The sequence below is a fragment of the Tachypleus tridentatus genome, chromosome 13, assembly GCF_004210375.1.
Source record: "Tachypleus tridentatus isolate NWPU-2018 chromosome 13, ASM421037v1, whole genome shotgun sequence".
In the NCBI taxonomy this organism is placed as follows: domain Eukaryota; kingdom Metazoa; phylum Arthropoda; class Merostomata; order Xiphosura; family Limulidae; genus Tachypleus; species Tachypleus tridentatus.
The window spans coordinates 95,071,322-95,092,152 of record NC_134837.1 but is presented as its reverse complement, the minus strand read 5'-3'; the positions used below and the strand labels follow the sequence as shown (position 1 = coordinate 95,092,152).

The following is a 20,831-nucleotide window of genomic DNA, read 5'->3' as shown; positions in this document are numbered from 1 at the left end:
ATAATGTTACGGTCAATCCCACTATTCGTTGGTAAAAGAGTAGCCCAAGAGTTGGCGGTGGGTGGTGATGACTAGCTGCCTTCCCTCTAGTCTTACACTACTAAATTAGGGACGGCTAGCACAGATAGCCCTCGAGTAGCTTTGTGCGAAATTCAAAACAAACAAACAAACTTTCGTATACAGTACATATAATTTCGTTTTGTTTCGCCGCTGCTGTATTTTTACAGTGAGAAAAAAGATGATTAAACAATGTTGGTTTTGTTATTATCCTGAACATATTATAAATATTGCACAATGCACAAATTTTTATTGTTGTTGTTGCTATGTTTTTACAATGAAGAAAAAGATACCTCAACAGTATTGGTTTTATTATTATGCTTGAACATGTCACTTGTCCGTATCGTTAAAGTAGCAGTCAAACATACAGTAGCCATGGTTTTAATTTATTCACCAGTTAAGTTTCATAGTAACAAAATATATGTTTTTAAGTTTTGCCTAAAAATGAATAAATCATTTCTACAAATGGGCCTTTGTTTTCATCATTTATTGATTACGTACATTTCCGCTAGTAAATTGAAAAAAAAAGGAAAAAACTTAGTTGTGTTGGTCGTAAAGTTAGTAACTATCGGGCTAGCTTGATTTGTTAAAATAAAGTTAAAGTTTAAAGCTTTAAAAAGTGCTATTAAAATATTAATTCGAAAAGCAAAAATAATTTAACAAACTAAAATTTTATGTAATACTTGGAAACCCATGAATGTAACAACTTCCATTTTCATGTCAATCATGAGTTTCTGCTGGCCATCTCCATTTAATGTTTTATACGCCGATTTATTGGACAGTACTCGGCATATTCTTCCCAAGAGCATCCTATGATGGTGTGACAACATTCCTCCATAATACCCCCTTTCCTGATACCCCTCCGACGCCTTTTTGTGGGTGTGTAGTCCTGAAAAATAATATGAGCTTTTCGTGGGTTTTCAAACAGAGAATGTTGATCTGTAAATCAAAGAAAAATAAATTAATAGAATCATCTTTATAGTTCTGTTAGAAATACAAGTTTAATAGAAAGCTTACTAACTAATAAGTATTTAACCACTACTGTTAACAAAACTATAAAGCTTCGTACATTCATGAAAAATAGATTAAGTTAAGCGTTAAGTGTAGCTGAAATAAGGTGATAAATCCCACAAACAAAACACTTTTTTTTTTTCAATTAAATGAACAGTTTACGCACACTTTACTTGGAATCGTGTTTTTCAAACAGAGTGAATCCAATAATGAAACCTACTGATGTTTAATTCGCTTAAACCGATTTAGCATATTTGCGGTTATCTTCAGATATAATTATTTTTCTAGTCTTGGTTACCAACATTGGTTTGGTTTTAATTAAGCATGAATATGCACAATGAGCTATTGATACTTTACTCACCACGGGTGTTGAAACCTGGTTTCTAACATTGGGGGTCTGCCAATACTCAAAGCTCTTACATATTAAGAAACGATTTTTATAAACTACTTATCAAACACAAAAATAAGTGTACAATAAGTTACACGATCAACAATTTTAATTGGTTTTTCATTGGGTGATATATTTAAAGGCCAGTTTTCGGTCGATTTCGGTCAAAGAATAAATCGTTTCTGATTCGTGTCGGAACCGGTATGGCAAAGTGGGTTAAGGCGTTCGACTCGTAATCTGAGAGTTGCGGGTTCGAATCTTCGTTACATCAAACATGCTTGTCATTTCAGTCGTGGGGGCGTTATAATGTGACGGTCAATCTCACTATTCGTTGGTAAAAAAGTAGCCCAAGGGTTGGCAGGGGGTGGTGATGACTAGCTGCCTTCCCTCTAGTCTTACACTGCTAAATTAGGGACGGTTAGTGCAGCTAGCCCTCGTGTAGCTTTGCGGGAAATTCAAACAAACTGATTCGTGTCGTTAAAAACTAAACGTTGAGAGCAAAGGGGACAGCTTAAAAGAATCAACAATGGATACAAAACTAAATTACTTTAAGGTGTTATTAAACTATAATAACTGCAAAATCTAAGGCTTTACGGCAAAACTGGATCCAAAGGTTTGTGTGATGATAATTAATAAATGACTTAACGACATACGCCTAACTGATTTATAACGAGTCCTTGGTCCAAGAAGTAACCCCACGACAGAAATTTGTAATGGCTTACGAGACTTCATGTAGTGTTACAACACTTGACCTGATGAAAACCACCCAGTGAGATAAATATGCATGGGCAATACCAAATAACATAGTATTGGAATGACCCATATAAACAATTTAGAAAACGTTGTATTATACTTTACTGTACATATATCACATGGTATCTTATATAACGCATAACCTCATCAAATTATAAGATAATGTGCTTTAACTCTTAAATTCAAAGTAAGAAAATAACATTTATTGTGAAAACTTATTATAATAGCGGGTGTTAAAATTTAGACGAATGTTTGAAAATTAAAACTTAATTAAAACATAAATAGGCTTAATAATCAAAACTAAATTTTGGAATACGAAGGACTTAAGAACTAAAAACTTTAATGAAGGATAATGGTTAACGAAAATTCATGTTTAAGATTAAATATGATTGGTTTGAATTTCGCTCAAAGCTACACGAGGCTTATCTGCGTTAGTCATCCAGAATTTAGTAATGGAAGAGTACAGGGAGGATAGCTAGTGATCACCACCCACCGCCAACTGTTGGGATACGAATAGTTGGATTGATCGTCGTATTATAACGCCCATACAGCTTCGAGCGCACGACCCTTATATTACGAGTTAAGTGCCCTTATCGCCTGGCTATCCCGAGCTGTTAGATACAATCTAAACAGTTCAACTTAAATATCTATGTATACAGCAATAAGAATCCATTACAGGAACGTACTAGAATAAATAAGACACAGTAAGTTTCCAAACAACAGATATTTAAATTATGAAAGGTTAAATTGCATTGGTACTAGTCATAGTATAAGTTTAAACACTACGTTTCATATAAAATACCTTATATAATACGTATATAATACGTTTATGTAATGGATTCTTATTGCTGTATACATAGTTATTTAAGTTTAACTGTTTAGATTGTACCTATCGGCAGTTACTCACATTGTTCAAAATAAACTTGGCAATTAGTGTTAATTATCCAATCCTCATGTCTTTGAAGCATGTTAAGGGTAAGACATGAGGATTGGATACTTAACACTAATTGCCAAGTTTAAACACTACGTTTTATATATAATACCTTATGTATTTTCAAAAATTAGAATATTTTCTTTACATTCCTTCTTCTCTCTGGCTTGAGCAGTATGGGTACTCTAGTAGTATTCCTTCTGAAAGTGTAGAAAGACATTGATATGATATTGTTGGAATTTGCATCCCACAATTGGCACTTGTGATCTTTCTTATTCTGGTGCTAGTACTGTAGTGACTAGCTACTGAATTTTGAAACCAATGATCATTTATACACCAGCTTAGGGGAAGGAGTAAACTTAACAGAGGGCAATTAATGAAGTATCGAACCCTCTCCCATTTTGTTTTAGTGCAGTTTGTTGTTGTTAAATCTTCTACCACAAGTGGAAGAAGTATCTGATCAATGTCCATGAGTATGGAAACATGGAGCACCAGACTTCGCCTGTACTTCAAAAATATCCTTGAACTTCTCTTGAATATAGTTTTACAGTAGCATTTTCGAAACAACTGTTTTGACTTGTTACCTCAGCAAAAACGAAAATACAGAAGTGGATTAGGTAACATTAATTTGCAATGGCTTTGAAAGTACAAATAAGGGAGAGGTCAGTGATAGTCATTGCCTGTACCTTGTCACGAGCCTAGATTTTAGAATAGAACGTAAAAGTAGTTAGAATGTCACAAGACGTACCTTTGAGAAAATGTTAAAGTGAAATAAATGACTTTTCCCTTTACTAGTCAGTAATCGTAGAACAGCCTACATTTAATTACATCAAATGTGAATTTCAATACAAAAGTGTATACCGAATTCTTTATACTGAGCACTAGCCAGACAGTAAGTACTATTACATAAAGCTAATTAATCGTCTAATATTTTCAGACATACAAGTGGTGAGAGCCACCTTTACACAGAATATTTACGAGATGTCAGATATAGATTTATATTTAAAACTTTCTGGTGGTCTGTATTTGTCACATCTTATACTTACAAGTCTCGAACTCATCTCACGTGAATTACCAATGCATCTGCTTCACTCTCTTTTCATAACGTTGTTCGTATTTTTACAAATTTGCCTATTTGGTATCATAGATATTCATGCGTGTGTATGTGTGTTTACTAATATGACTAATAACTCAAATTTTCTGGCACGAATTCTGGGAGATCTGCACTAGAAGTTGAATCACACATTATATCAACAGGAAGCGCACATTTTCTGTCCAACTGTTTGGGAAATAACCAATAGAGTGATTTAATGTTGCTTGTTCGCCGTAATGACGTGTGGCTGGTTATTATCCCATTAAGTACTTCCATTTAGTTTCTTCGTCAGACGGGACAAGCTCATAAAATTTGAAAGCATATGCTTGACAGTAATTCATTTATCCAGACCAACAGACAGGTACTAGCGAGTTGAAGAGGGTTTCTTCGCTAGATTTAATACATTGTGTTTCAGCAAATACCAGCTTTTTGAAGCGTATCTCCTGAGACGTAACAAACTTTTCTTCAGAGGAGCACATGCTATACAGTGTGTACGTAATTTCTCCACATTCTAATGAGAATGTAAACAGTAAATTGACTGTAACGCGAAATACGCACATCATGTAATGTTCAGAGAATCTCCTGCTTCAAAGATCCCTTAACCACTACTCGCTTCACAAACATGCTATACTCTTCTAAAAGTTACATCATCAGTATGGCATCCTTTATTGTAGACCTGTTCCTTCACAGAAGTGCCAATCACAACACTTCTGCGCTACTATCATTATACTGTGAAGTTCGTGCTTCAGCTTCTTTTTGAACAAGAAGTGGTTAAATTAGATCATGATCTTTCATTTGCTGTTCTCAATACGCATATATTTTATTCGTATTTTAATTTCCAGGACAACTAGAAATCACTGTAGCATCTTTGTTTTTCACATGAAACGCTATGCACTGGATTAGGGCATTCTGGAAATAAAGTGACCTTACACAATAGTGAGTAAACTTAAATATAAATCTGCGTTCCTGACATAGATAATATAGTGCAGTGAAATTGTAGTCTTGCACATTGTTCTCCAGTGTAAAATTATACATTCTTAGTGTACAAAGCTCTGGCTACTTCCAGGATGCATGGTCTACACTAAAAGTAAATTTTGTTCGTATAACCGGGGAAGTATTTTTAATAAACCTTACAACTGTAAACATTTCTTCCAATGACATGCGGTAATTTCATTCGGTAGTAGTTACCATATAATTAAGAACATGGTTATACGTTCCACACCATAATGTACAATTACATATTATTAGAATATACAGCTATATGTTATACACCATTTTGAATCTATGAGAGAACTGATCTAATTTCATTCTCATTACGGTTCCGATTCAAGGCGAGTTAGTCACTAATCCTAGGTAGGTTAACACTTGTGCATCATCGGTTAAACTGCCTTTAAAGTGATTGGAGTAGTTACAGGGAGTTCTCAGTCCCTCTAAAGTGATATAGCTCTAGTAAGTGGACAAAATAGTAAAACCGCCTTTAAAAAGTGTTCTTAAAAGTGTCAACAGTATGAAGCAATTCATCCAATATTCTTCAATGATATGGAAGTGATAATATTCTACTGAGATAATAATCTACTAAAAATGTTAAAGTCCTATCTTATTTCTTTGACGCCTATCATAGTTTTAGGAGTGACGGAAAGTGTAAAACTATCTATGTCCACTGTTCAGGATCAAACTAAAAAACTAATAAAAAAACATAAGAACCGCTTTTTCTGATAATGTATCTCAGGACGGCTGGTATGGGTATTAACACTTACTAATAAAGCAGAAAACCACGTTTCGACCTTCTTAACGTGAAGATGACCTAAGAAGGTAAAAACGTTGTTCTCTGCTTTATTAGTAATTGTTATTACCCATACCAGCTGTCCTGAGATACATTTTTACTTCAAGTGGGTTTCTCATCATCATGAATTTTTCTGATAATGTTTGTTGAGTGCTGTCAATGTTTTAAAGTAAGTTTCAAACTCCGTTTCTCTCGGTATAGAATTGTAAAACGTTTTATTGTGTCTCGAATTTCACACAAAGTTATTGGAGGGTTATCTGCGCTAGCTATCCCTAATTAAAAGTTTAGACTAAAGATAAGGCAACAAGTGAATTCTATTCAACGCCAACTCTTGGACTACGACTTACCAATAAGTAGTGGGATTAACAATCACATTTATTGTAAACACTGTTAATTGACAGGGCCATACTTTATTGTTAAGGCCCTCGACTTGCAAGGTTTACATTTTATTAATGCACTGTAAGGCAAATAAAGCAAATAATACAAATAAATGATTAATACAATTACAAAGTTTAACTTCTTTTAGAACATTAATCAGAAGTGAATGGGTGGCCCGGCATGGCCAGGTGGTTAAGGCACTCGACTCATAATCGTAGGGTCGTAGGTTCGAATCCACGTCGCATCAAACATGCTCGCCATTTCAGCCGTAGGAGCGTTATATGTAACGGTCAATCCGATTATTCGTTGGTAAACAAAAGTTAACGGTTGGTAGTGATGACTAGCTACCGTTTTTCCCCAGTCTTACACTGCTAAATTAGGGACGGCTTGTGCAGAGAGCTCTCGTGTAACTTTGCGCGAAATTCAAAACAAACGAAACCAAACCACGCTTTATTAATTAAATTTCTTTTATAAATTATCGTCAGATAAAAACAGTGTTGAAATGATAACTTACAAGTTATAAGATTTGCATACAGGATTTAGGTTCATAATTCTTTCCTTATAACTAGGACCAGGCGTATTTACAGTGCCTGGATTGTTAATTCGAAGATACATTGTTCTCATTCTGTTTCCGTATAAAAAAACGCATTCTATACTTTGGGATCTATACAATAATATAAGAATATCCCAAGAACTGTTAGTGGTTACTTTCGACCGTCTACCTTCTCTCTAATCTATCAATTTTAAACTAGGGACAGCTGTATGCAATGCAAATAGCCCTCAGTGTAGCCTTAGGCGAAAATTCTGAAAAAAAAGAATCGTTGTTATTAACAGTATTATAAACACACGCCTTTAGTAACAATGACTAGACCACTCCATCCATGCTAATATCTGTTTATTTTTAAAAATGTGTCACATTACCTGAGGACAAAAATAATTGATAACTAATTTCACTTATTTTTAAAGTATTCTGAAAACTCGAGACTTTACTCAGTAAACTATCTCAAAACTATCTTAGTTGTGATGCTAATGTTACTGATGAGGGCGAGGCCTGCTGGAGAATAAACGAATAAAAGCTATTTACATAGAAAAATGATAAAAGATCGTTTTACACCATTGGCCTGGTGGTTAGAGCACTCGACTCGTAACCTGCGAATCATGGGTTCGAATTCTATCGCAGAACACACTCTTATTTTCATCAGTGGGGACTTTATGTGATAGTCAATCTCACTGTTCGTTATTGTGAAAGAGAAGCCCACGAGTTGACATTAATATTTTTTACACTAGCGTTAAAAATTGCTCAACAGATGGTAGCACTTGAAAGAGTTCTAAGATAAAGTTTTATGACGAAGAATCCATTTTTTAGAAAATAAAAGTTTGGAGACAGCTTGGATGAATAAAGAGACTTTATTACAAATTTACAACATTTTTAAAACAAAGTATATAATCTCCAAACTATTGTTTTGTAAATCATTAATGATTCCAAAATGTTTCTTCTAATTAAATAACGTTTTATTTTATGTGATGAGTTCAATTTTTGCTTGTAAGAATTCATTGGTTCACGAACTAAAACTTTTTTACAGTTCTTACGTTTTAAATATTTGAGCATATTTTTTGATGTCCAGTTTTTAAGATTGCAACGAGGAACATTTTTAAAGATTTACCATTTTAACCCATAAATAGTTTAATCTTTATTATTTTCTGTGTCAACTAATTTTATCAACGTCATGTCTATCTAGCCCACCAATCAGACACAAAGAGCTTTGGTCCTGCCACCTCATCTTTCCCACAGCCTGTGCAATGGAATTAAACAACTCTTTTAGGCCATATCTCGGGTCTCCCTCTGGTATAGCGGTAAGTATTCGGATTTATAACGCTAAAATCAGGGGTTCTATTTCCCTCGGTTGACTCAGAAGATAGCCTGATGTCGCTTTGCTACACGAAAACACATACATACACGCCTAGTCTTGGTGAACTAATTTAATACTAAGATGGACATGAATGTATTTAAAGATAGAATGTTTCAGTTCTCCAGGACATGTAGATTTTACAAATATTCCAAACCTAGGAAGTTTGATATGTCAGGAGTTGCTAAAGACCAGCCCCCCGCTAGTACAGCGGTATGTCTCCGGATTTACAACACTAAAATCAGGGGTTTGATTCCCCTCGGTGGGCTTAGCAGATAGCCCGATGTGGCTTTACTATGAGAAAACACACACACACTGTTAATGATCAGTTGTATTTTCACAGTTTCGTGCAGAACGTGATAAAATTTTGCACTTTAACAGTTTACCAGGTTGATTAAATAAATATTAATAACTATGGAAATATATCCTTATACCTCTCTTCAAATAATAAAAGTAAATTGAATAAACAGAAATTTTAACACTGATCTTTATATACGAGACCTGAAAAATCAGGGGTATGCACTTGTTTTTGTTTGATTCGAATTTTCCGCAAATCTACACGAGAGGTATATGCGCTATCCGTCCCTAATTTACCAGTGTAAGACTAGATGGAAGGCATCTAGTCTAGTCATTACCACCCACAGTCAGCTCTTGAGCTAATTTTTTACCAACGAATAGTGGGATTGACAGTAACATTATAACGCCCCCAAGGCTGAAAGGGGGAGCATGTTTGGTGTGACGGGGATTCGAACCCGCCATCCTAAGATTATGAATCGAGTGCCTTAACCGCCTGGCCTATATATACACTTAACATACAATTTCCCCAGACTTTGACATAAAAAATTTTATCAAAGAGTTACCATATTTAGTACTTAATTTGTTTTATCCTGTATATTATTGATTTCGTATAAAGCGACCTCTTTTTGCATATTTTACTTCACCTAAAATAGTTTGGTTGTTTTCAAAATCATTAAATGTTACCGTTATTTTTGACTAAAAATACCAATATCAATACATCACGATCTTTTATGCATGAGTAAAAAAAAGATGTAACAAGATGTAACCACGAAATTCAATGTATGAGTAAAAATAAACAAGATGCAACCACAAAGTTCAACGTATGATTAAAATTAAATAAACAAGATGGTACCACGAGATTCAATGTATGTGTAAAAATTAAAAACAAGAACATGATGTAATTTGAATGTTTGAACATCATACGCTAGAAGAAATTTCAGGATATAAGAGATTTTCTTACCCATCTTGTAGATATCTTTGTAACACACCCATTGCATGTGCATCAGGAGATCCTTGTTACATCTCCGATAGCGCTCCTTATGCCAAACCGCTTCCCAGTCTGCAACACTCCTACATAAAATAATTGTTGTCGCATAAATAAATGTGTACATGACCTTTGCCCTTGTAAATACATTAGGAACAACTAACCTTCCGCTAAAAGGATTTTAAATGTTTGAATTAGTTTTAGTTATTCAGTCACGTTAAACGAAGAACGATTGATTAACACAAAGATAGTAAACTTTTGACCCCAGTGTCACAGCGGTATGTCTGCGTGCTTACAGCGGTAGAAACCTGGTTTCGATACCCATGATGGACAGAACGCAGATAACCCATTGTCTAGCAGTGTGCTTAATTTCAAATAATAACAATAGAAAACGTTCCTAAATTATTGTTTTTAATTATTCTCTGATTTAGAACTTTAAGTATGAGCTTTGCTGCTTGAGTCTCATTAAAGAATAAGGAAATATTATTTGTTTCCGTTTTAATTTTATCTTAGTGGGCCTTTCTTTATGAATTAAAAAATTAATTTGTTCAGTAGTGCATTCTAAGACAAAGTATACCTTAAGGATAATATCTGATAAATTTCAAAAATTCAAGCTATTTTAGTTTTTATAAATATTTCTGTTTATAATTTATGTATATTTAGTCATAACTGATACAGAATTTAAGCAACAACTACATTTATCATATTACAAGAGAAAAAAATTATACTTTATACTTTTTTCTTTTATTTTTTTGAATTTCACGTAAAGCTGCACGAGGGCTAACTGCACTAGCCGTCCCTAATTTATCAGTGTAAGATTAGAGGGAAAGCAGCTAGTCATCACCACCCACCGCCAACTCTTGGGCTACTATTTTACCAACGAATAGTGAGATTGACCGTCACATTATAACGCCCCCACGGCTGAAAGGGCGAGCATGTTTGGTGCGATAGGGATTCGAATCCGCGATCTCCAGATTACGAGTCCAACGCCTTAACCCACATGACCATGCCTGGTCCTTTTTTTGTCAGTTACGTTAATAACGCTTCTCGCTAGTACAGCGGTAAGTTTATGGATTTATAACGCTAAAATCAGGGGTTCGATTTCCCTCGGTGGGCTCAGCAGATAGCCCGATGTGGCTTTGCTATAAGAAAACCACACACATACGTTAATAACTTTTTGTTTTCTCGATCCTAGGTAGCCATAACATCAATGATCAAAATTAATAAAGTAAATGATAATTATTTCATGTTTAATACCTTTCTTATTTTTAAATCCCTTATCGTAAGAAGTAACTCTTTCTTCTTAAACTCCTGAACTTTTCTAAAACATTCAGTTGAAGTACCACCATTTCCAAGTGTAATAATCCCCTGGAAGGGGTGCGGTAAATACAAACGCTTACGATGCTATCATCTGGGATACGATTCCCCGCTGTGGACACAGCCCAATGTGGCTTTGCTCTAATAAAACCAACCCATACGTGTAGTTTGAAAATATTACCAACTAAGTTGATTTTCCTCTGTTTATTTTTATTTCTCATTCTTTTTTCTAACTTATATAATAGTATAGATATTTTGCTTAAAATGCTTTATTCAAAATAATTATCATTTAAATTATGCATCACCCCAACCCCGTGGTTTAGCGATAAGTTTGCAGATTTATGCGTTAGTTTTGCGCTCAACAAAAACCAAACCGAATTAGACCTAAATTGTATGTCAGTGTAAATGATAAACGCATATTAATGCACGCTCATCACAGAAGGAAAAGTAAAAACAAAAAAGTAAGTGGAGAGATGAATAAGAAATGTGCCTGGAACGTACATAGCAACAAAATGAGAAGAAATACCATCAGAAAACTAGTGGCTGGATGAAAATAATGTTTCAATGGTGCAAAACAACAACAACAAAACAATGAGAGAAACCTTCATATTGCAGATGCGTCAAAGCATTTTTTAAAACATTGAAAACAGAAGTAAACGATAAAAGAGGACTTAACTCTGTATATGCCAACACTGAATGCTTTCAAACACCTGTTGTTCGAAAAAACGTGAAACTAGAGACTCTGACAGTTAGCCTTAAGATTGACGGCAAGAAAGCATTCTGGTTAATTTGTATATCTCCAGTGACATTATGATAGACAAAAGAAATGAACTAGTCTACTAAACTTGGTTGTAAATATGTGCGCCAGACAAATCATTATGAATGATGTTAATGCCTAATTAACACACCGTTAAAAAAAAATCAACAATAAATGTACTACACTATTTTACTTTTTTAATTTCCATTTGAGTCGATTAAATGTTTTCCAATGATACGTTCATTACATTCAGTTAGTACATGTTCTATGTTGGTTTCAAGTATTAAGGGGCGCTGAACGAATATAAATAACCTATAAATAGATGGCAGTTTAAAATCCTTGCTAGAGCCAACAGTGAACTTGAACTTCGAATAAAGAAAAAATGTATTGAAACCAAAGATGAAATAGCAAAACAGTGCGGCTCATCTACTGGTGAGTTTTAATGTCTGCGGCCTATCTGAGTGGACCGAAATATGAATACACGAGAAGCTGCGAAACACTAACTCTATTCTAACTAATATGGCCTGGCATGGCCTAGCGCGTAAGGCGTGCGACTCGTAATCCGAGGGTCGCGGGTTCGCGCCCGCGTCGCGCTAAACATGCTCGCCCTCCCAGCCGTGGGGGTGTATAATGTGACGGTCAATCCCACTATTCGTTGGTAAAAGAGTAGCCCAAGAGTTGGCGGTGGGTGGTGATGACTAGCTGTCTTCCCTCTAGTCTTACACTGCTAAATTAGGGACGGCTAGCATAGATAGCCCTCGAGTAGCTTTGTGCGAAATTCCAAAAAACAAACAAACAAACAAACAATTCTAACTAATAATGACGCCAGTAGTTAGGTTAGCACTTTACTATCCAAAAGATGTCGCCTGACGCTGATTGGATACCTTAGGGAAAGGATGTTGTCATCAAATATGAAGAGTTAGTAATTCCAAAGCTATCACCAGATGGCGTCGTGGAATCGTTGCTAGATCACCATGACAGGCGACCATGATGTTAAAAGTTGTCACCAGGGTGCATGTTGTTAAGGGTACGTTGCTCGACCGCCATAACAAGCAGCCATACTGGATGATTGTGTCACAAAGTAGAAAACGTGTGTTTTAAGCCGCCATGACAGGTAGCCATGACTTATACAATACATGTCTCAACAAGAATATAAATAATTAATTGAATCATCTTAAAAAGGACGCTTAACACTAATTCCTCGTTTAATTAAATTCCTTGTTCTAAAAGGACAAATTACTAATTAAAACTTAGTCTTTTAATCACACTATGTAACACAAAATTTGTTCCTGGATAGTATGTGTTATTTCTTAATTGCTTATGTTGTAAAAGTACAGAAAATGGCCATTATTCCCTTCAAACTTTGTTTTTATTACCTGGATAACAAAATTTAAAAATTAACTTATTTTCTATGTAAAAATGGGCAAATTTGCATATTTTCATTTACATAATGTCTGAATAAAACAACATATGAATCAAGATTTACATGTATTTGTACTAAAGTTGTACAAAAATGAACAAAATGTTCAGAAGTGAGTAGTATTCGAGATTTGCGACTATAATGTAAATCACTTTCACGTATCAGTCCCCAAATATAGTCTCCCACCATGTTTTCGTTATACGCTCCTTGGTAGCGGCATTCAAAGTCCAGTATATTTTGGTAGAAGAGCTTGCCTTGCTCCTCTGAGTATGCTTTCATGTTTTCCTTGAATTTATCAAGACGAGCGTATAGAATATAGACTTTCAGGGACATTCTGCAGCCTATTTTGCCGTAGTTCTTCACCAGAGATCAACTAGTTCCACATAATTTTCGGCTTTGTGATTGCTCAAGAAGTCCCGAACCATTGCGACAAAGCTGTCCCAAGTTTTTTTACTCTTTCTACTGAGCTTCTTTGGAAATTCTGTGCATTCCAGGATCTTCTTTATTTGTGGTCCAACGAAGACATTAGCTTTGACCTTTACTTCAGACAGCCTAGGGAAGAAGTCTCGAAGGTACTTGAAGGCTACAAACTCCTTATCAAGAGTTGTGACAAGTTGTATCATATGACCCAATTTTATGTGCAATGGTGAGAACAACACCTTCTGGAGATCTACTAGTAACTCACACTAGACATTGTGCCTCCCCATAGAGAACTCGGTCCATTGTGGCTAATGCTTCCTGTTATAGTGCGCTGTTGTGTCCCTTCTGTCCCAAAGGCAACAATAACAGGGCAACTTGGTAAAACCTTATTGGAAACTCATCAGGAATGCCACCATTTTTAAGTCTCCAATAACCTCCCAGCCATACTCATCATACTTCAAGGCTTCTAGTAAGGTCTTGACGCTGTTGTATTCCTCTTTGAGGTGCACCGAATGAGTCAGGGGAAGAAATGGATACTTATTCCCGTTATGGAGCAGCACAGCTTTAAGGCTTCTGGATGAGCTATCAATGAAGAGGTGCCACTCATTCAGGTTACAGGCAATTCCAATTGTCTTGCACAGACCAGTTATATTGCGGCAGAAGCAAAGCCCATCTTGACGAGTGAAGAAGCTTGAAAAATGTCGGTTTATATATTACTATGGGAAGTTCTAGAAAATTCTCGTAAGTTCTATGACATTCTAGAAAATTATTGTAAGTTCGAGAAAATTCTCTATCAGCTACTCAGCACTGAATCTACCTGGAATGTTCTGGAAAATGGATAAATTTGAAAATTTCGTTACCCATGTCACAAAAGCAAAGTTTGAAGAGAAAAATAGGTCTTTTCTATTTACTTTAGGCATAAGCAATTGGGAAATAACACTTTCTGCCCAGGAACAAGAAAAAGTAAAAATTGTGTTACATAGTATTGTCAATCAACTGTTTTTCAATAATATTATATATTATTTAACGTAACATGATCAGACTTATATACATTTTTACCACACAATATATCAAAGTATACGTTAAAACAATATAACAGTTATTAACTTTAGATATGACATTTCAACACAGGTGGAAATGTATCATCCTATCAGTTGAAATAATATAACAATTATTTGTATTAAAATTTCAGATACGACATTTTTAGCCGACCCACGAACTAGAGTATTGGACATATAGTTTTAAATATACATACATCTACCCATTTCTAAAGTAAAATATCCGTAACACTTTTTCAGACATATTTTTTGCTATTGGCTATGTTGCACCTGAAATGAGACATTTACAACAGTACACAGAGAAATATACAAAACAATCCCCGAACACATGATGACATTTATGACGTCACTAAACTCCCTTTATATATACATCACTCATTTGATTACACCACCATTCCCAATCTGCCCGTGAAGAAGAAAGGTCCACTTTTCGAAAGCGCTTGGATTATAAGGATTTAGTCGTTTATGTTATAATCATACGGTAATAGTAGTGATAGAGTATATGTGAAAGTCTGCATTTGTAAAACATGTGTAAGTTTTATATAAATGGTAAGATAATTTAATGTCCTTTCTAGGAGACTCTCGTGGCACTGCAGTATATCTGCAGACTTGCAACTTTAGAAACCGGGTTTCAGTATCCCTGGTGGGCAGAGCATATACAGCCCATTGTATAAACGTTTTGCTTAACTACAAATGAACATTTTTTTAGAACGCCACCATTGTAAAATATGATGTAATGTGCTCTGCCCACCACAAAGTACCGAAACCCAGTTTCTAGCGTTGTAAGTCAGCAGACATATCACTGTGTCACTGGGGGAAAACATGAAATAAAGTAACATGTGTAAATTACTTTGTCACAAATTTGTAAACGTGTTATTGCATAATAAACGTTTTTTTGAAGATGCAAAATGTTGTATAAAGTATAAGTTTTAATTGTTGTATTGTATTAACCTTTTTATGGTGATTTAAATTTATAATTATATATTGTATGTGTGGTAAAAATGTATATAACTGTGGTCACGTTACGTTAAATAATATATCATATTAAAAAACGACTAATAATTAAAAGAAGAAGTTTTAATTAATATATCGTCCTTTTAGAACAAGGAATTTAATTAAATTAGGGATTAATGTTAAGCGTCCTTTTTAAGACGAATTAATTATAAATGAATTAGTATTAAGCATCATTTTAAAAAATGATTTAATTAATTAACGATTAATTATCAACATGATTAAACATATATTGTATGAGTCATAACCGTCGAGAAATTTTATATCTACTTTGCGGTAGGATAATTTGTTTATTAATTAATGAATAAATTAGCACTGTCCTTCTTAGGATTAACTAATTAATTAATGTCATTTTTAGGACAATTCATTATAAATGATTTAATTGACTAGTTATAAATTATTTAATTAATTAGTGTTAAGCGTTCTTTTTAGGACGAATTAATTATAAATTAATTAGTGTTAAGTATCTTTCTAAGACAGTTGAATTAATTAATTATATTATTGTTGAAACATGTATGAGCCATGGTTGTTTGTCATGGCAATCTAAAAACATGTTATATACTTTGACAAAGTGACTTAGCAACGCATCTCTAACGAAATGCCCCTTGGTGAAAACTTTGACATCGTGGGCACCTGTCATAGCTGCCCAGTAAAATATTGTTGAACTATGACTTCATGGCGACCTAGCAACGCGTCTCTAATGAAATATCCTCTGGTGACAACTTTTGGAACTATGGTCTTATCATTTTTGATGACACTATCCACTCCTAATCACAGTGAGGTGGCATCTTTTGGACAAAAAAGTGCTAACCTAACTGCTGACGCCCCCACAAGAATAGCAGAAAGGGAGACTCTAACCTATCCATAGACCTCGCCCATAGTTCTCCTGCTACATTCATTAAGTTAAAATGGAAGTTATTGCCTTTAATGGGCAGTGATCACAAGCCAATAATCATGCATTAATCCAAGAAAGAGTAATCTCAAAAACAGTTTATGTTCTGACTGCAAACTTCAAAATTTATTGAAAAGTATCGGGAGAAAGTGTATTGTTTTCTAATTGCTAACGTTAGAACATATTGATCACCTGAGAGAGAAATTACCAACTGTATCAGTACTTGAAAGAGAGGGCAGATGAAACAGTAAACTAGAAACTGAAATTATTCAACTCATAGGTCAGTGAAGCTAAGAAAGATGTTGAGGAGATATGCCCACTATAATCACCAGACATATTGAGTGGATCCATGCAGATTAGATTAACTAAACACGGTGGAAGTTGGCAGCAAGATGTGGAAGGAAAGGTCCGAACTACATAACACAGTTAAAGTCATGAAATGGGTTATGAGCAGAGACCAACACTTATATTAGTAAGAACTGTCGCAGTAAAAAAAAAACATGTGTAGGAGCAGCATAATATGGATGATACACATCATCGAGAGCGAAATGTTATGTATACAAGAATGCATTTATTTAGTTTACAATGAAGATCATAATCGACCCTCAATCATAAGGCTGGAGTTGGTTTTTTAACCAGAGGAAGTTGGTAAAAGTTGGTTATATTTTATGGCATTTACATATTATTCTTTATTTGATAAACTAGTAGTTCACTACATGTAACTCTCCTATTTCCTAATATTGTTTTGAATATTAACCTCCATACACTGTTTTTGATTTTACTCATATTTATAAAAGTTTTCAAGTTGTGGTCAAACTTAAAATTCTCCCTTAAAAAAAACTTCAAACAATTTTGAATATGACGTTTATATTAAAAACACCAAAATAAAATATCAATTCAAATAATGACAAGCGTAATACTTTATTACTTCCCCGAAAGAGGTCGAAAACCATTTGGAGGAGTTACCTGTTTTAATCACTCACACCACAATACAGCAGTGTGTTGCCCGTTTCTTGCGATTTCAGTAAAATGTACGCATGTTATGAATCATGAAAAGAATTATACACTTTGTACGCTACAAACATTGCATGAGATATGAGCTTCAAAAGTAAGAAATAAAAAATATTTGTTACTCCAAATTTTAACTTCATTTACTTTTGTAACAGAACTCTTTCGGGGACCTTGCGGAAGTGCAAGTAATACATATATGTATATATATGCATATGTATATATGCATAGTTTGCTGTTAAAAGCAAAGCTACCAAACTACCCAATGAGCTACTGTGCTGCCCTCGGTTTTTTAACTGTGTAAGCCATCAGACGTACTACTGAACTATATAGACAGAAACATATACTTTACGTGAACAGTGGAAAGTTTAGGGGCATACAACGCTAAAACCTGGGGCTCTGTTCCCCGCTGTGAAAACAGTACTAAACTCAGAGTGGCGTTGCATTTAACAAACAGACAAACCTTAACTATAAAACTCTTTATGCTTGTCGTAAAGTTATTACCGGTTTCATGATATAGAAGTCACTCTTCAATAATTTTGAGGCTCTGTAACGTTAACACACTACCACTGTTTAAATTTATGTTCAAATTTTATATATCTACGACCGATATTTGAAGTTTCCTTTCGAAAATCAATGTCTAGTCCGTTTTTTACAATAATCATACATTCTCTATGATTACTTTGACTAAACATCTCCATTTCATGTGTATTTTACCCATGTAATTAAATTTCCTTCATTGAAGACAATTTCAAAAGCTGAGTGGGTAATTTATGAAAGAAATAAACTTCGAACTCGAATTTACAGAATTATTTAACACCTGCACCTTAACTGAATTAGCTGTTGAACTAAGCTATTCTTGTGTGTTCACTCACAGAGAACCACTGAACCATTGTTTTATATCAGAGCAGAAAAGAGGTGATAACTATAGAGTCATCACTTATCATACAGTATGAAACATAGTGATAACAATAGAGTCATTACTTATCCTACAGTATGAAACATTGTGGTAACTATAGTCTTTACAAATCCTACAGTATGAAACATAGTGATAACTAGAGAGTCATTACTTATCCTACATTATAATGAAACACGGTGACAACTATAAAGTAAAGTTTGTCACAAGAAATTTCGTGAATTAATATTCCTTAATAAGTACTCATGTTTTTTATTTTAGCGTAGAAAAACATTTGCAATCTTTCTACTGCAGCGAAACGAGCCCTTTAGTATTGGACGTTAGTTAGCTTACAGCTGACCCACTGGGAAAGACTTTCACAAGAAATTAAACGTGCCAGAAAGTTAGGTAGCATTCTTTATGTGTGTTTTGTTTTTTCGTAGCCGAGCAGGACGTAACTGGTTATTTTATATTCATATCGACTTACTCTTAATTATATTCTGTTGCTAATTGTTTATTATAAACAAATAAATAACATGTTCAAGCAGGAAACTGGTTTCCGCTTCTCTTGTTTTTGTGTGTTTTTTGTTCTTCTAAAATGATCTAATCTCGTTAATCGTAATTGCAATTGTTTGCAAATATCGAATCAAACTGAGAAAAATGATAATTGGTTCAGAGTTAACAATCACCAGTGAAACTAACCATCGAATGTTTACTCAATCATCACAACAATCTTATTATCAAAGCATTGTTTGTTTATTTCGTGTCTTTGCAGTTAAGCTCGAAGAGGTTATCTGCACTCTGCCCACCATGGGCGTCGAAACCCGGTTTCTAGCATTTTAAGTTTGCAGACAGGAAGGGCTCGTCTTCTTAAAATGTTACCATTGAATTTTAACGACATATAATATTTCTAAGTTGTCTAATGTTGTCCATATTGTAGAAATAAATCAGTATATGTTTTTAGATAATCTATAAATTCATGTTTCCAAATTAACTGTAACAAAATTGATTAAACGGATATCTTTTTACTTACCTAAGTCGGAAAAGTGTCTCCTTATCTGAAGTTTGCATGTTTGCTGCAAAATGTATCGCGAAAAGCAACAGGAACACTCCAAACATCGTATGATAGAAACTCAATTGAATCGCTAAAAACAATAGTGTTACAGTATCATATTAATACGTCACAAATACACAGGCATATAAATACGCTATCTCAAACTACAGAATGTTAGGTGCATTTATTTTATCGTTCAAAAATAGCTTCTCATATGGTAACCAGGGGTAACTTAAACGATATTAAATTGCTAATACATATAACCAATAATTATATCTATATGATACAATACTGCTAATACTCCAAATCAAATGTAATGTCAGTAACATAGCATTACTCATATATATAGCCAACAATAGCATTTATAATATAAAAATATTTGCAGAAAATAATCAGTTGCTACATCTATAATAACGCTGCTTAGAAAAATAACACATTTTAACATCTGAACTTTGACACTGTTAAATAAAATCATAACATAATAATGATTGTGAAACCAGTCCAAATACCTAACATTATGACATTATTCAAAAGAATAAACCCATATTCCCCATAATACGGCCCGGCATGGCCAGGTGGTTAAGGTACTCGACTCGTAATTCAAGGGTCGCGAGTTCGAATCCCCATCACACCAAACATGATCGTCCTTCCAGCCGTGAGGGCGTTATGTGATGGTCAATCCCACTATTTGTTGGTAAAAGAGTAACTCAATAGTTGGTGGTAATGACCAGCTGCCTTCCTTCTAGCTCCCAAACCAAACCCTATGATATAACATTTACAATTTGCATAATTACTTGAGTAAGAATATCCTGTTCTAATGTAGTTGAGATAGATAATCAGTAGTGAATATACATATTCTGTGACATAACCCTACGTATATGATTAATATCAGGATATTTATTTTCTTTTTATTATAACTCGTCAAATGTATAACCAGCTGCGACGTATATTCTCTACCGTAAAACTCAGCTAATGATTATCGTATTACTTCGAATTTAAGACACACATCCCTTTCAAAAAGTGATTTTCAGGGAAAACATTTGGATGATAATCAGAAATAAATATGTTTTAAAAGAGTTTATCAAGGAATTTTAAATGTTAACAATGCATTTAAAATGAAATATAATTAAAAATATACAGGAAATTTGAACTTTTCATAACAGTAATGTTTCTTCATGTTTTCTTTGTTTAATCAGAATGTTTCTTCCTGCTTTCTTTATTTAATCAGAATGTTTCTTCCTGCTTTCTTTATTTAATCAGAATGTTTCTTCCTTCTTTATTTATTTAATCAGAATGTTACTTCCTGCTTTCTTTATTTAATCAAAATGTTACTTCCTGCTTTCTTTATTTAATCAGAATGTTTCTTCCTGCTTTCTTTATTTAATCAAAATGTTACTTCCTGCTTTCTTTATTTAA

General features: G+C 34.2%; 1 protein-coding gene across 1 annotated transcript; it reads right to left on the bottom strand.

Moving 5' to 3' along the window:
* Positions 1-529: 529 nt before the first annotated feature.
* Positions 530-19,519, bottom strand: LOC143238707 (insulin-like peptide 7). The gene is made up of 3 exons (XM_076479172.1): positions 19,395-19,519; positions 9,560-9,669; positions 530-996 (listed from the first exon to the last, which is right to left on the bottom strand). The coding sequence occupies exons 1-3, from the start codon at positions 19,478-19,480 to the stop codon at positions 809-811; spliced, it is 384 nt and encodes a 127-aa protein (XP_076335287.1). The 5' UTR covers positions 19,481-19,519; the 3' UTR covers positions 530-808.
* Between the last annotated feature and the right edge of the window lie 1,312 nt (positions 19,520-20,831).

Coding starts and splice junctions, on each gene's coding strand:
- LOC143238707 (XM_076479172.1), bottom strand. CDS start 19,480: ATGTTTGGAGTGTTCCTGTTGCTTTTCGCGATACATTTTGCAGCAAAC. Junction 9,670..19,394: donor GAGACACTTTTCCGACTTAG/GTAAGTAAAAAG, acceptor TATTTTATGTAG/GAGTGTTGCAGACTGGGAAG. Junction 997..9,559: donor CAAAGATATCTACAAGATGG/GTAAGAAAATCT, acceptor TTTGATTTACAG/ATCAACATTCTCTGTTTGAA.